A 14,623-nucleotide genomic window follows, 5' to 3' on the forward strand; every position below is an offset into this window, starting at 1 on the left:
TATTTCCTTACTGCCTACACAGGGAGAATGATCATCCCAGCCCTCATAGCAGTGTATTTTGTCTAGTGTATTTCCTTTTTTTCCCTGGCTCCTAGTATTAACTTTACTTTCTTTGAATCCACTTAGAATGCTAAGAGCATCCCCTTGACTCAGTGCTCTGGCCACATCACCGCTTTGAAGCCCCGACTGACCTGCCTTTGCTTGTTAAGGCAGTTAGAACTCGGGCCACTCAGTGGGTCGTGCTGGGCAGTGCTATATGTAGCTGCCGCAGCTAAACCTGCGGGTGCTCTTCTGCCAGAGCCCTCTGACATCCTGACTAGCTGAACTAGTAATCCACTGCGGTGTTGGAACTATGGTGGATTTGGCTTTATCAGATTTCCCAGCTTTTGTGAGACCTGTTTCCCTTTATGTAATTCCTCTGGGCCCTTTTCCTCATGACTAGTTCAGTTGAGAAAGTCTGCCAAGCCGCTACCAAATTTTTCCATGGTGTCTGCGGTACCCAGCTAGATGATGATGGAATAGGTAGATAAAAGACTAATCTTTTACTTAACTGGCTTTGCCTTCTCTCTTGTTCAACCCTTAATTAAAAAATTAAAACAAAAAACCCCAAAACCAAAAGCAATGTATGTGATTGACAAACTCAGGCTGGTTTTTCACTGCAGGTATTTCAGGCACTTCATTCCTTTTAATATGCTCTTCAGTTTTTTGAATGTGTAGTCCGTAGACCTCTTGCAGCTTTTCTGTGTTTGAAATATTCTGTGCCAGCCAGTTCCATAGTATTGTTATCTTTCATGAAGTAACAATAATTAAGGTAGGCTTGTGGAACTTACTGTAAGTAGTTGTGCTCAGATAATATGTAAAAAACCAGATTTCATTTCGTTTTCCATAGATTGTTAAAACTGCAATTTACATAAATTCTGTATGTTAGTAAAACAACACTGAAAGAGCATCTGGAATGACTTAATTCTAAGATAATTAGTAGTGTGGCATTTGACCTGTGGTAACCATTGATGTGTAAAAGCCAAAGTGTGCACAAATACCTCTGTTTAATAGAGAACCGTTTTACTTTTTCAGCTGCCTTTAACTTTTTTTTTTTTGTTAGGTTTGCTTAAAGCAAATTGCATAGACTACCCTGAGAGCTAAATCCTTGCATGGGACTTGTGCAAGCAGCTAGACCAGTACATACTCGTGGACTGTGCAGGAACAGGCAATAAATCTTTGCCACTTAGTATGCTTTAACGTACATTTAGGTTTTGTCATTAGTGATGACAAGAAGAGGGTTTTAGGGATTTCAGCTGGGAGTATGCATAAAACTACAGAATTGTTTTCAGAAGTCACAGACATATCATAGGAAACTCATAGAAAAGTGACGTGAAAGTTTGTCAGCTGTTCTTGTTCTTGGGCGCATACAGTACAAAGTAATTCCTTCCTCTGTGGAAAAACTGTTGATTTTGTATGTCTAATTCTCCAATATCCAGAATTTAATCCACAGTGACACTTCCAGAACTTCGTTAATAAATTCAGATTCATAGCACAGATGTTTTTCAGATAGAAAAATGAAATGGTCAGAAGCTTAGCAGTCTTGGATTCCAGGGAGAAGAAAATTACTTGCATGTGATTAGGCATGTTCTTAGACATGTGTAGTCCGTGTTTTTGTAACTGCACCCTGCTGCCTTCCTTTGTAAACTGAAGTCAACAGAATGTAACCCATCAGTGTTGAATGCAAGTCAATAATGATCACGTTCTGAGGCTTTAAACAGACATTTTATGAAAACGCTCTGTATTATTCCTTTGTGGCTTTGCTTCTACTCTGCTAACTTGAAAACCTAACGCTATAGGCAGCATTTTTATTCCATGTCTCCTTGACACATTTTCTTTTATTCCTGTAGATGCTTAAAATGTGCAGATGCCCCCTGTCAGAAGAGTTGCCCAACTAATCTGGACATCAAGTCATTCATCACAAGTATTGCGAACAAGGTAAAGTCAGGCTTGCAGTAGTACATGGATGCAGATAATAGCAGTTAGTGAGATCGCGTTTCAAGGTCTGTCTTTGTAAAGTCTTAAGTGTTTACAACAGATGCTTTAAAGTTCAACGGTCAGCTGATTTTTAATTATTTTTGCTGCTGTTCTGTGCCCATACAGATAGTGTATAGTGCCAAATATATTTCTTCATGTCCCTTTTTTCTGTAAAGTTTTTGGGTTTGATGGTTTTAAAATATAATGATATTCAAAAAACTGAGCATTATAATGTAATTATTTAACTCTGCTGCTAACTGAGGTATTACAGTTGCAATTCTATTCTTTCATTAAAGTTTTTTTTTCCTGAAGTGATTATAGTTTAAATTTTCTTTGGGTGGAAATTTGACATGAAAGATGTCATCTGAAGGAACATTTTCTTGTAGTTTATAGAAAGTGCTCTGGTTAATGCAAATGTCAGTCTCTTAGACTACTAATAAAATACTACAGGATTAAATTGAACCCCCTTTTTGGAGATATTGTACCTTTTCCTTTATTAATAGGCTATTATACTATGATCATAAAGAAATCTTAAAAACATTATTCTGATTTGTGGTTTACAAATGACTTCTAACAGTCAGAAATAGAAATAAATAAAGATGAGTGCAAAGTTGATATGACAAGATTAATTAGGCTGTCTGGGATAGCCTAAAGATGGCTGGATATTGATTGCCCCATACCCTTTAAAACTTACTTCCTATCTGTGGAATCATTAGCTGCCGTGTGATTTATTTGTCTGTATGAGCCCAGCTAGACCGATAATCTACTGGGGGTGCTACAGAGATTTTCTGGCGGCAGTTTATGCTGTAACATGTCTCGCTGTTCAACGCAGCTGAAAGGGCCAGTGCGTGGTAGTGACGCGGGCGGCAGCAGCGCTTCTGCGTGCGAGTGAACAGCCACATTGCTTTTATTACACTGCGTGTCGTATGGAGAAGACACCAGCAAATTCTGCACCTCAGCAAGAAAGAATAGGATAAAAGGAGTTACAAAGATATGTGTGTCAATTGTAACACAACTGTGTGTTGATGAGGTTTACCGTAATTGGCATTATGCCCAGCATCTGCATATAGACAGTTTTCTTATGTAATCTGTACTGAGTCACCAAATCATTTATTTTCATGAATGAGGGCATCTGTTTGCAGCCATATTATAGTACGCGGCATGTTGCTGCTTATTACCTCTTCTGGGCACGGTGAAGCAGGCAAACTAACCGGGAGAAGGTGCAAGGCAGTAACGAAACTGCTAGTCTCTGTCATTGTGCTTTGGTTTGTTCAGGAAACCTAAAGCAAATGTTGTGGAAGTAGTTTACCAGGATAGTATTTTCTTATTAAGGAATAGTTATGCTACTGCTTTGGGTAAGATGGAGTGATGTGTTGTTGAGGAAAGAAAAAGAGCCTGATTATCAAAACATAAAAACTGTGAATAAGGAACTAGGGAAGGTGGACTGAACAGAAGATGCCAGAAGAACAACTAACACCAGCAGCATCCTGGAATGATAAATTTGGTGGGTCTTTTTGACTTTGATAGACTTTGAAGTATGATGACCCTTTTTGATCTGGCAGAAAGGGTGGGTAATTTTAACAGTTGGTTCATTCTGAATTCTGTGAATCCTCTACAGAGCAGAGAAAATCAAGGGGGAGTGCCTGCAGAGCTTTCAGGGTTGCATTTTGGCAAAGATATGCAGGAGTACTATTGGGAAGCTGCCTCAAAGGTAGACTTATCTTTGCCCTGCTGAAGCCAATGAGTGCAGTCTTACAGGTTTTAATAGGGCCATGTTTATCGTGTCAGGTAGTCAATGAGGTGGATCAACCCCACAGAGTTTGGGCTGTTTGATGATAACTGTTTTAAATCATCCTGGAAGTTGTAGAAGCTAGGTAAGGCACTAGTTTTGCCCTGAGCAGGTGACATCACTTACTGCTTTATCAGAAAATTCTGCTTCAGAAAAGAATTCCAATATACTACTGAACTCTCAGGAGATTTTAGCATTCCTTATGGAAAAACCTAAGTATCTTAGATCACCGATACTTTTAGCTTTTGTTTTTGGACCCTAAACCTATCTTCAACAGCTTCTGTACCCACTCTGAAACTAGTTTTTTTTTTTTTTAAAGGTATACAATGGTTTTAGTTAACTGCTTTTACCTCATGTTGATGCCTGATAATTGCATATACAATGGGAGACATTCACACACAGAAGTTTTAAAAAGCCAGGTAGTCTTTCTGCTAGCTGGCATGTTAGGATGGGAAATCAAATGCCTAAAATCAGCCCTGCTTCTGTGAAAACCAGTTCCAAGTGTGAGTTTACAGACAGTCTTACCCTTTGCTTTCTCTCCTTACCCTATTGAAAGAAATCTAGTGTAGCGTGGTTGTGGAAGCATTTCTCTGCAACAGCTGACTTTAAAAACAAAAACCACACCAGAAGAAAAAAGCAATCCCAACAAACTAGAAGTGGGGAAAAAAACCGCAGCCAGATATGCTTAGCAAACAGCTGAAGTCATGGGCTGAGAAGGATCCACGTCCTGCAGGTTCGTGCTCTCTGTGTCAATAGATGTGCCTCCTGTCATTCATGTACCAAGCTACTTCTCGGGGAAATAAACAGTGTGTAGAGAGAACCCAACCTTGACTTTGGCTGCAGTCTGCTAGGCTGAATATTCCTCTTGCTGAATTAGCTTCTGGTGGCTTTGCTAGAAAATATTTCTATTCTAACAAATTCTGTTTTTCAGAAAAAGTAGCAGTAAATTTTTCTGATTTCTTTTATTAATAGGATTTTTTTCTAAGTATAGGTATGTACTATTGTTTTTTACACTACTGCACTTTGAAAATCCTCGCTTTCTGACAAACAAGCAATAGTTCTGTCTGTTGGAATAATAGCTATATCTATTGGTGGAAGCTGAGAGGGGCACCAAAAGTTGAAATGATTCCCCTGAAGGTATGACCGTGGCAGAGTCTGTGTGGGAGGGAGCCCGCTAGCACAGCTGCTCCTGCAGTGTCCTCTCTCCTCTTTCATTCTGCTGCTGTGGTGGTTGGAGTACTGGTACCGTACTCTTTTAGAACAGAAATAAAACACGAATGGTATTCTTTTGAAAACATCCCTAGAACTTCTAACTTATTTGAAAGTTTTTAGTGGAACCAGTAGGTAATTTTTCACTTTGTTATGCATTTTTCTAAACTTTCATTGAAATAATCATTCGGATATCATTCAGCAATCTGCTTGCTGAGTATTTTTTGTAATATCGTCGTAAAAGTATTTACTTCACACTATCAAGGATATTTTACATGTCATTGAAAATGCTTCTTAAAATTATGAATCTTTTTTGCCTTGCAAATTTTCTTTTTTAATCCGAAAGTTTATAAATATATCTGGTAGATTCTAGACACAATAAATAGGTGAAGTGTTGAACATTCAGGTTTATAAATCCAGGAAACTGGGGTACACTTTCTAGGCTTATTGAAGTCCCTGTCCTGCTTCTGAATCTTTCGTCATCACTCTCTTGAGAAACCCCCTTCAACAGGTTACCTTTCTACCTGTTTAGAGGAGATTCAGTTCAATAAATTTCTGGTCCTCATCCCTGTGTAAGCAGTATTGCACACAGGTATTTTTTAAAAACATGATTCATTATTAATATAGAGTATTTAGACAGCAGTGTACTGAAAATTAATTATTTTGTCAGGTATATAAGAGCTCTATTATATGTAGTTTGTTTTGTTGGAAAATTGCTATAGCAATCATAAAAGGTCAGGGATTCTTGTTCTCTTAAGCCTGAGGCTCTTCAGGTATTTACAGGCCATGTACAATGTAGCTGTTCTGGCTGCTCTGCCATTGGACCTGAGCTCAGGAGCAGAAGAGGGACAGGGGAGGAGCGGTTGGTTTTGGGTTGAGAGGGTAATTGAATTGCCAGACTCAATGAACCTTGAGCCTCTTTGAGAAAAAGGATGTCACTTATGCTGTATTGTGTTAGCTGCTGTGACTTAGTAGAGTTTAGGCCACAATTTCCATCCTCTTTTTCCATACAAACTGGATTACAACTCCATTTTATAAGGGTACAATCTATTCTATTGTGTCTTCCCAGTCAGTGTTTCTCAGTTCATACAGACTGCTTGCAATTGTGTCTCTGAGACCGGACCTCAAATTCACCACGCACACATGACTACTTTGGTTTCTAAAAATCAGAAGATGGTAAACAAGTATTCTGACTTTCAGCTGTCCTCGCTTTAAATACAGCCTTCACACTGCAAGCTGTATATTCTTTGCTTTATAATTCACAAGTGCTGTCTTAGTTATCTCTTTCTTTAAAAACACGAAGATAAAAAATTGTATAGCTGCTGCAGGAGATAGCTTTGCCCCTCCACCCTGAACGAGTACCAGGAGTGATTTTAGGATTTTGCGTTCTGCTTTCCCCATGTTGATAGGACAAAGCAAGATGGATATGGTAAAATGGAGCTCCAGCACCCATCATTCTTCAAGGCTGGCAAAAGCAAGTATTGTTCAAGCAGAAGAAACTCTCATCCTGGACAGGCTGCAAGTGTTCAGCTTTCTGCTTGTTAAGCAGAAGCATGCACCAGAGGAAGCCACCCATTAGAAAGCACCAGCACGTGCTCTACCCATGTCCTGTTCAGTGAGATGATCTCGGAGTTCTTTGTTATCATACACCTTTATGATTGTGTAGTCACGTTGAAAAAAAGCTGTAGGTGCAGTTTAGGCATGGGGATATTAAGTTGTGTTACATGGCACAGGCATAAGGCATGGGTGACTCAGCCTTTATAGTCTGAATCTGCACTGAAGACTTGGGGGGCAGAGGTGTCTTTTGTACTATCAGTACTTAAAAATCACGCTTTGTCACTGCAACCCGCTGTAACTAGCTCTCACATTTTTATCTCAAGTCTTGCAGTATTACAGTGATTCCTCACACTGACTCAACAGTTTTCTCCTTGTTCAAAAAGACTATCTTCTCCCATATCCCTTAATAATAAGCTGGTGTGAGCTGACATGTCAACCATTTCCTGAAAGACTAGGGGTGGATGTAAGCCTTTGGGTAGCCGATGTATTAAAAAAAAACAAACCTACTAGAAAACAACAACAACCACCACACCGCCCCCGCCCCCAAACAAAAACCAAAACAACACCCCCACCTCACACCTCCTGCCCCACAAGGCATGCTGCTCTCTGGGTGGAAGGTTGACCCCTAACTGTGCGGAATGCTGGTAGAGAAATGGAGGAGAGAGAAATGAATGCCGGGAACAATACAGAGAAACTAGTGGAACACAAGAGTAAGCTTTACGATTTGAGGGAAATATTTGTTTAAATGAAACCAAAGGAAATGTCTGTGGGTTTGTTGGGTTTTTTTTTTCAGAGGAACTTACTTTTTCAAGGGAGAAATGAGATGGGACAAACTGGAAGACAGAGATGGATACTAAGGAATAAGGGTGAATCTGAGGTTTCGGAGATTGAGGGAGTAAAGGAAAAAGTGTTTGTGGTAATATACTGGAAATGAGAAAGAAGGAAAAGTGGATAGACAAAGGAAGGCAAGAGACAAAATTCTGGGGGATCATTAAGAGAATATGAAATGAAGAAAAGATTGTTAGAGAAAGGGTGGTGAGAGACATAGGATTATGACAGGTGAGAGAAAAGAATGATGTTTTTTTCTGTGCCAGAGGAACTCTGAGTAAATTAATAAAGGACACGTATATGCCATTGCAAAGACTGCAGAAAACCGTGAGTCACAGTTCATATGTAAAATACTGTTAATACAATGAAGGATTGTGGAAGTCAGAGAGCTGCTAGATGATTGGTAATAATTATATACAGATATGCATCATAATTAATCTTTAAGTACTACTTTGAGGCCCCAGGTTTTTGAAAGCGCTGTTTTGTTCAGCTTTCTCTGATATTCTTTGTATATTTCAGGTCACTAAATAATAAAAAAAAAATTAAAAGAAAAAGTAGTAATGGTGTTAAATTGATGCATTTGAAACACTGACTTTTCTTGAGATGTCTGTTTGTACTTAGTGTAATGGAATGGCTGACAGCTGGTTTCGGTTGCCATAGTGTAATTATGTAGAATAGACTTTTGCGATGACACTATGTCAATTAAGGAATCTCTCACATTCTAGACTACAAAGGACAAAATGACAGTACAAGATATTTCTTGTGTCCTTCTTCATAAAAAGATAGTGACACTGTGTGAAATTACAGTCCTGTTATGATGACACAAGTCAAATGATGTGAAAGATTTCTGGACTGATTAAAAATCATCAGCATTATAATATAGAATATGTATAATTTGATAAGTTGCTGTTATGTTTTGTTCATTCTTCAGAAGATATTTGGGGAAACTGATAGACTGGGGTGTTTCTTGTTATATTTAAACTGGTGTGTGTCAATGTGAAAAATGCTACTTAAATAACAATGTACTTTAAATGGTGGCTCTTTGGGATATGAAAATATTTTAATCCAATACATCTTCAATAAATTTTAAAGTCATCGCATGAACTAGAATAGGAGGAGGTGGTACTGTCCCATAGTTTTTGCTGTCTCTTTTTTTTTTTTTAAACTAAATACAGATGAAAAGGAAATTACTGCTATTTTATTCTTTTCTTTTAAAGTATTCACTCTGTCCTAAAATCCAGATGAAGTCAGTGTACTCATTTTTATTACACAAAGAATAATAATGCATACTCTTCATTGCTTTTTGAGAAAACTGCAATATCAAAACACCATGATGCATAATGAATTTATATAGAAAGGTCTTAAATTGAAACAAAACAAAAGATGTTATAAGCATTTTTTGATAGTAAATGCAATTTCTTCTGGCCTCTCAGTATTGATCCTATGTGTTTTAATAGTTTTTTTCCAAGTAAAAACCAGTCTCATTTGCATGCAAATTATATAATGCTTCCAAATGATACATGTGGAGATCCTTCTCTGCCTGGTTTCCACTGATTATTGATGTCTGTTTAAGGCTTGTTTTTGTTCTCTGCGTTAGCAGTGTAGTATTTATTGACATTTTGATGTAGGAAACCACAAAACATCCTATCCAGTTAGATAATTTTTTTTATGGAAGTGCACAGGAAAAAAGATTCTGTGAACAAAGGCATGAGCAGACATTTATCTCATTAAAAATTTCAGAAACATTCTAGTTTTAGACGTGCTTTCTCTCTGATGTCTGTTAGAAACTAGCCAACTGAGCCATCTTATTTGGGCATCCACAGAGAATTACTGCAGGCTGTTAAGGTAGCTTGCATCATCCCGTGCCCTGGAGTAACTTTGTCATTTTAATGAAACCAGTCTCCCTTTTATTCTGATCCTTTCTCATGTGCAACATGTGATGTGTAGTTCCAGCTTGCCAGGTCTGCATCTCGCATCTATTTTGTGTGCAGCCTACTACAGCCTGGTTTTGTTAAATGAAAGCAATCAATATTTTTTTATGAAATGTGACTGTTCTATGAATATTCTACCTTTAATATTATTGGTAAATGTAATGATCATTAAAACATGTTTTCAGCTTAAAGAGTTATGTAAGCACAATGTGTTCCTGTAACTAAACATGTCAGATACTGTACATTTACTACTGTACGTGTACTACAAACTCTCATTTATTGCTGTAGCAACACAACGGCTTGCAGTTCTGTAACACAGTTTGTACAACACCATTTTAGCATAACTAGACTATATGGTATTTCCCTGCCTGTTTTTGTCAAGTATTGGAAAACGTTTTTCGTATCCTGTTTGATATGTTAGATAATAAATCAACACAGTAAAGGCAGGATAAATGATTAAATAGAATGGAAGGACAAAGAGGTGAAGCAACTCAGAGCTGGGCTCCAAGTCCTGCTGAGTGTCCTGGCGGGAATGTGCCCTGGGTGTCAGTGAGGCTGCAGAGGGACTTGTTCTTGAGCCACCTCAGAGAGTCAGGGTGGCAGGTTGTGGCTCTATTCTTTCATTGGCAGGGGCAGTATCAATGGCAATAGGAACCAGTGGTTACTCTGGTGTTCTGGAAGGTGGACGAGGAGAGTTAGGGAGCTCTTCTACAAGTATGTCAGAAGTTTCCCAGTGGTAAAATTGACACAGGGTGACTTTTTCTTGGCAGACAGAAACAAGTCAGCATTGAACCTGTACTTCCTTTTCATCTTTAGATGTGACCGCTTTAGCACAGTTAGGGCTAAAGACTTTCCCCGCTGCTCCCAAAGATCAGTGGAACACTTTGGGCTTCAGATGTGACATTAAAATTTATTTCAGGTGTTAAGATTAGAAGATACATACTCTTTGATACAGTTTATCTAATATCCTAGTATTTAGCATGGTAACATGTACTATCTACCTTTTGATACTCTCATTTGAAGAGGACATGGTTCCTTTTTTTTTTCTCAGGTGCTACCCCTAGTAGTAACTCATGATCATGACAAAAATATCTCAAAACTTCCCAAATCAGGAGCCCACCTTCATACACTCCATCACGTTTCCCCCAAATTAAGAGTACAGCAGCAGTTCGCCTTACCCTCATTAGGACTTAGTCACAGTCTCCTCCTTACTGAACTCTGGCATGGTGTTCTAAGACAGGTTTCCTTAGGTATCCCATCATCAATAAGCCAGCATCTCAGTCCTATACCCACAATGACTCTGTTCCCATTTCTCTGAAGTCAATAGCTGTCTTTTTGTAGCATAGCTATGCTCAGAGTTTGGTCTGAGCTTGCAAACCAAGTAAAATGTGATAGCTGTGTTGATGCTGCCTGTAATGGTACAGCTGAAGTGGGAGAATAGACTTTACAGATATGTAATAAAATTAATTTTAAGAAGGAATATTTAACTGGTTTGCATTCTAAGTGTAATAACTAGCTTTGTATACTGATTTTAATTACAAAGCCAAAAAATGTAGAAAATCCTTAATGAACTTAAATGGAAATGCACATTTTCGTAATTGTTCCCATTGAACTGGAGTCGAAGATAATAATAATAATCTTGGACAACACAGGAAGGGATAATGTAACTCTCATATGTAGTGAAATATCAAACTGAACAAATTCTTTGAAAACCATTTTTCTTTGAGTTAGTGAGAAAAATCCCCACTACTAGTTGGTAATTATTTCTTTAGAGTGGAGAAGAGCAATGGCTAGATGTAATTGCTTGGGGGACAGACATCTAGTGTCACCTAAGATTGGTAGGGTATCCAGGCTGATCTCCGAGTGCTGCTTCGGATAGATGTGGGTCTCCTGCACTGACTGTGTCGCCTCTGCTAGCTGCATGGTTATGGGTCAGGGACATCTCCGATATATAACTAGACTTCTGTGTTTTGCTGCTGAGTTGAGCTTGCTGTGTCTTTATAAGCTGTTTTTAGCAGCTCTAACAATTTCTGGCACATCAAAACAGTATCTTTCTTTGGAAGAGCAAAAATATTTGCTAATTCGTACAATTTCCGTTTAACTAATATTCTTTAACGCTGGAATAGATGAGAATTGGGGATGATGAATTGCCTTAGCAGCCAACACAGGCAAGATGGTTGAAAGTTGTCCCAGTGTGAAGGTATTGCCTGTTCAGCCAGGATTAGAATTTCAATGGATTTTCATAGTGACTAAGACCAGACTGAAGATGCTTTTAACTATTTTGCAAGCTAGGAAGAAAAGTTTTATTTCTTGCATAATGAACAGTTTTGCTGACTTTCTTTCCAGTGTCTCCAGTAATGCTGTATAACATGTTGGTACATTTAAATAATGTCAGTGTTATGTAACATATTCATGTTTATATATTACTCTATGAGCCAGTTAAAAAAAGTATTTTGTATTTTCTTTTGAATTTTTGTTTTTTTGCTTCCTTGATATGTGACTCTCTTATTTTCTTGTTTTTTCCTTTTTCTTTTTTTTTTCTTTTTCCTTCAGAACTACTATGGAGCTGCCAAAATGATTCTTTCTGACAATCCCCTTGGCCTGTCATGTGGAATGGTGTGTCCAACATCAGATCTCTGTGTTGGTGGCTGCAATTTGTATGCCACTGAGGAGGGACCAATTAATATTGGTGGATTGCAGCAGTTTGCTACTGAGGTAGGTAGGACTTGCAAATGTCTTAAATTCTCAGTGTGTACCAATAAATAGTGTCTATGTGGTTGCCTTTGTTAATGATTGGTTTAAAAAAAAAAAGATGGTAGTAATAAAATAAAGGTGTAGGAAGTTAGAATAATTATCCTTTTTCTTACAGCACATTCGAAGGTGTGGAAATGCTTTCATAATATAGTAATTTATAGGAACATAAGGAATGTTATTTGTGAACAAGATGACTCTTTAGAAACACTAGTAGTAGAGACAGTTTGCTTTATAACGAAATATTTACCTCAGCTGGGTGAAATCATGGATGTTTCAGAAGTGGGTTGCATAGGGAAAAAGAGCAAGTGCACCTACCAAAAACTAAATAAGCAGGGAATTTGTACCAAACTCCTCTGATCTGTCTGAAGTACCTTTGGGCAAAAATTATGATTTTGCTCTCTGTAAAAATGAGGAAGTTGCAGCTGTATAAATAAAAGAAGCACATGCATGTGTTAAGATTGCACATTTCTATACAGTCCTTTACTGTATGAGCATGTCCCTCTTCTGTATCTTGAGCCGTTTGGCTGATTGTATTTGCGAATATGCGATGAAATTCCAGTCACCTTTACAAAGCCTCAGGAAAAAAAATGTTTTAGGACTGACCAACATAGAAATGTGCATCAGTCTGGACACAACAGATGATATGTCTCTAAGGCCAGTTTTTCTTCTCTGCCATCATTCGACTTCACACCCCCTTCTCAATGGCTGTGGGTCGTGATTTGATGAACAAACGTTGCTACCTGCTGCAGTGCTTCTCGCGTTATCTGTTGTGTATCCCACCTTTCTTCTCTCCAGGAAGCTTGTAAAGCTTCTGGAGCACCTGCTAAACTTTTCTGCTAGCTGTTGCTGAGCTGTCTTTGTCGTTTAAGTAGCTATCCACTTCGGTTTTCTTGAGATTTTAACATACGAGCGTATGAATCAGTGCAATTTGGACCAACGTTCTCATTTGCAGGATGAAACTAGAGACACTGCGCTGTATTTGTTCTCTGTGTATATTCGAGAGGCGCTTTTATTAGCTTGTCTTCTAATGGCCTTTTTTCCTTACATGTAAAAGCTTAGTATTTGTTGCAAGGCAGAATTTTTTTTTCTTAAAAAAAAAAAAAAAGCCAAACCAAAAACCACCAAAAAAAAAAGAAAAAAAGAAAGATTAAGTAGTTGTCAAGTGGATGATAAATACAGTGGTGAAATATTACTGTTTAGGAACCAAATGCGAGCAATATCTCTTAAAACTTGAGTTGTGTCTCCTTTTAGCCCTAATGCTATGATTAATAGAGAGAAATTATGGCGTGATAGATAATGCTAAATATCTGCCATTTTTCTTCAAAAATCTTTAGAAATCTATTAAAAAAGCTCAGTGCTCGCACAATGATTGATATGAAAACTGCAGAGAAAATGAATAGCTCTAAATGGCTCTGCTTCTAATGTTTGAAGTTAGTTTAAAGCGATATTAGTGTCAAGAATTCTAACCAAACAAAACTATTATACAGTTCTATTTAGCACTCCAACAAAAATAACATTTCAGTAAATTTTATTATCTTTAATATTTTTATTGTATCCTAAAATGTTAAAATTGGTTGTTAATAACCTTTGGATTTCCTGCTGTTTAATAAAGAATTTGTGTGTATTGTAGTACTCATAATTAGTAATAATAGGTAGACACTTTTGTAAATAAGACATTCTTTTATTCAGTTAAATTTTACCGTGAAAGCATGTTTGGTTGAAAAAATACAATGGTATGTGTGCTTCCAATTAAAAAATCATTATAACATCATTAAAAATAATTAAAATATTGAAGAAAATCTGAAGGCACTACTGCTTTTACAAAAATTGGCCCGGATACTGCAAGTGAAGTGTGTTCACAGCTTTACCTATATGAGTAACTTAGCAAATTGTGTAATTTAGGCATGCAACATGGGTTACTCTTAATGAGAGCTGCATGGTAAATCTCACGCACTGTGAAATAGTTTGTCCCACAGGAGCTTATTTACTGAAAACTCCATTGTGCATAAAGCCAGTTTTAGACTTTTTTTTTTTTCCTTGGAATTAGTCTGAGGATCATACACTTGATGCATTATGAGAGTGAGCAATGATAAAAAGGCACAACTGCTAGATGAGATAAAAGATAAAATTGCAGTGAACCAGGAATGTGGGTTTAAAATGGAAAATATATGGGTATGACGTATGCCCCTTTGTGCTTCTGAACAATGACTGATCATCTGTTCATACTGCAGATAAAACTCCCTAATTGTAAAATATTTGTCTTGCATACGGTAGAACAAAAAAATGGCACCTCATGCCTTCTGCATTTTCCTTCTCCCCTTCCATGTAGTTTTGTAACTGTTTGGCTCATTCTCAAAGTAAATTGTAATCCAGTCTGAAAAACTGTGGATTTTGACAATTAAATATTCAAGTGGGGGAAAAAGAAGGAAATGTCCGTTTGTATTTGTGATGTAGACTGTGTATACTGGGATGCAGTTACCACGGTAACTGTTGCATCTAGAGAATAACATGGAGTAAAAGCTCACTGTTATAAATCATG

The 14,623-nt window shown here is 37.7% G+C and overlaps 1 protein-coding gene across 1 annotated transcript in view; it reads left to right on the forward strand.

Annotated features, from left to right (window-relative positions):
* The window catches only part of DPYD (dihydropyrimidine dehydrogenase), a 166,389-nt gene that overhangs the window by 89,313 nt on the left and 62,453 nt on the right, over positions 1–14,623 (forward strand). Inside the window, exons 4-5 of the mRNA XM_010138569.1 lie at positions 1,890–1,977; positions 11,884–12,045. Of these exons, the coding sequence (XP_010136871.1) occupies positions 1,890–1,977; positions 11,884–12,045 (250 nt within the window). The remainder of the gene's footprint in view (positions 1–1,889; positions 1,978–11,883; positions 12,046–14,623) is intronic.

The sequence above is a fragment of the Buceros rhinoceros genome, unplaced genomic scaffold (assembly GCF_000710305.1).
Source record: "Buceros rhinoceros silvestris isolate BGI_N320 unplaced genomic scaffold, ASM71030v1 scaffold17806, whole genome shotgun sequence".
NCBI classification, from domain to species: domain Eukaryota; kingdom Metazoa; phylum Chordata; class Aves; order Bucerotiformes; family Bucerotidae; genus Buceros; species Buceros rhinoceros.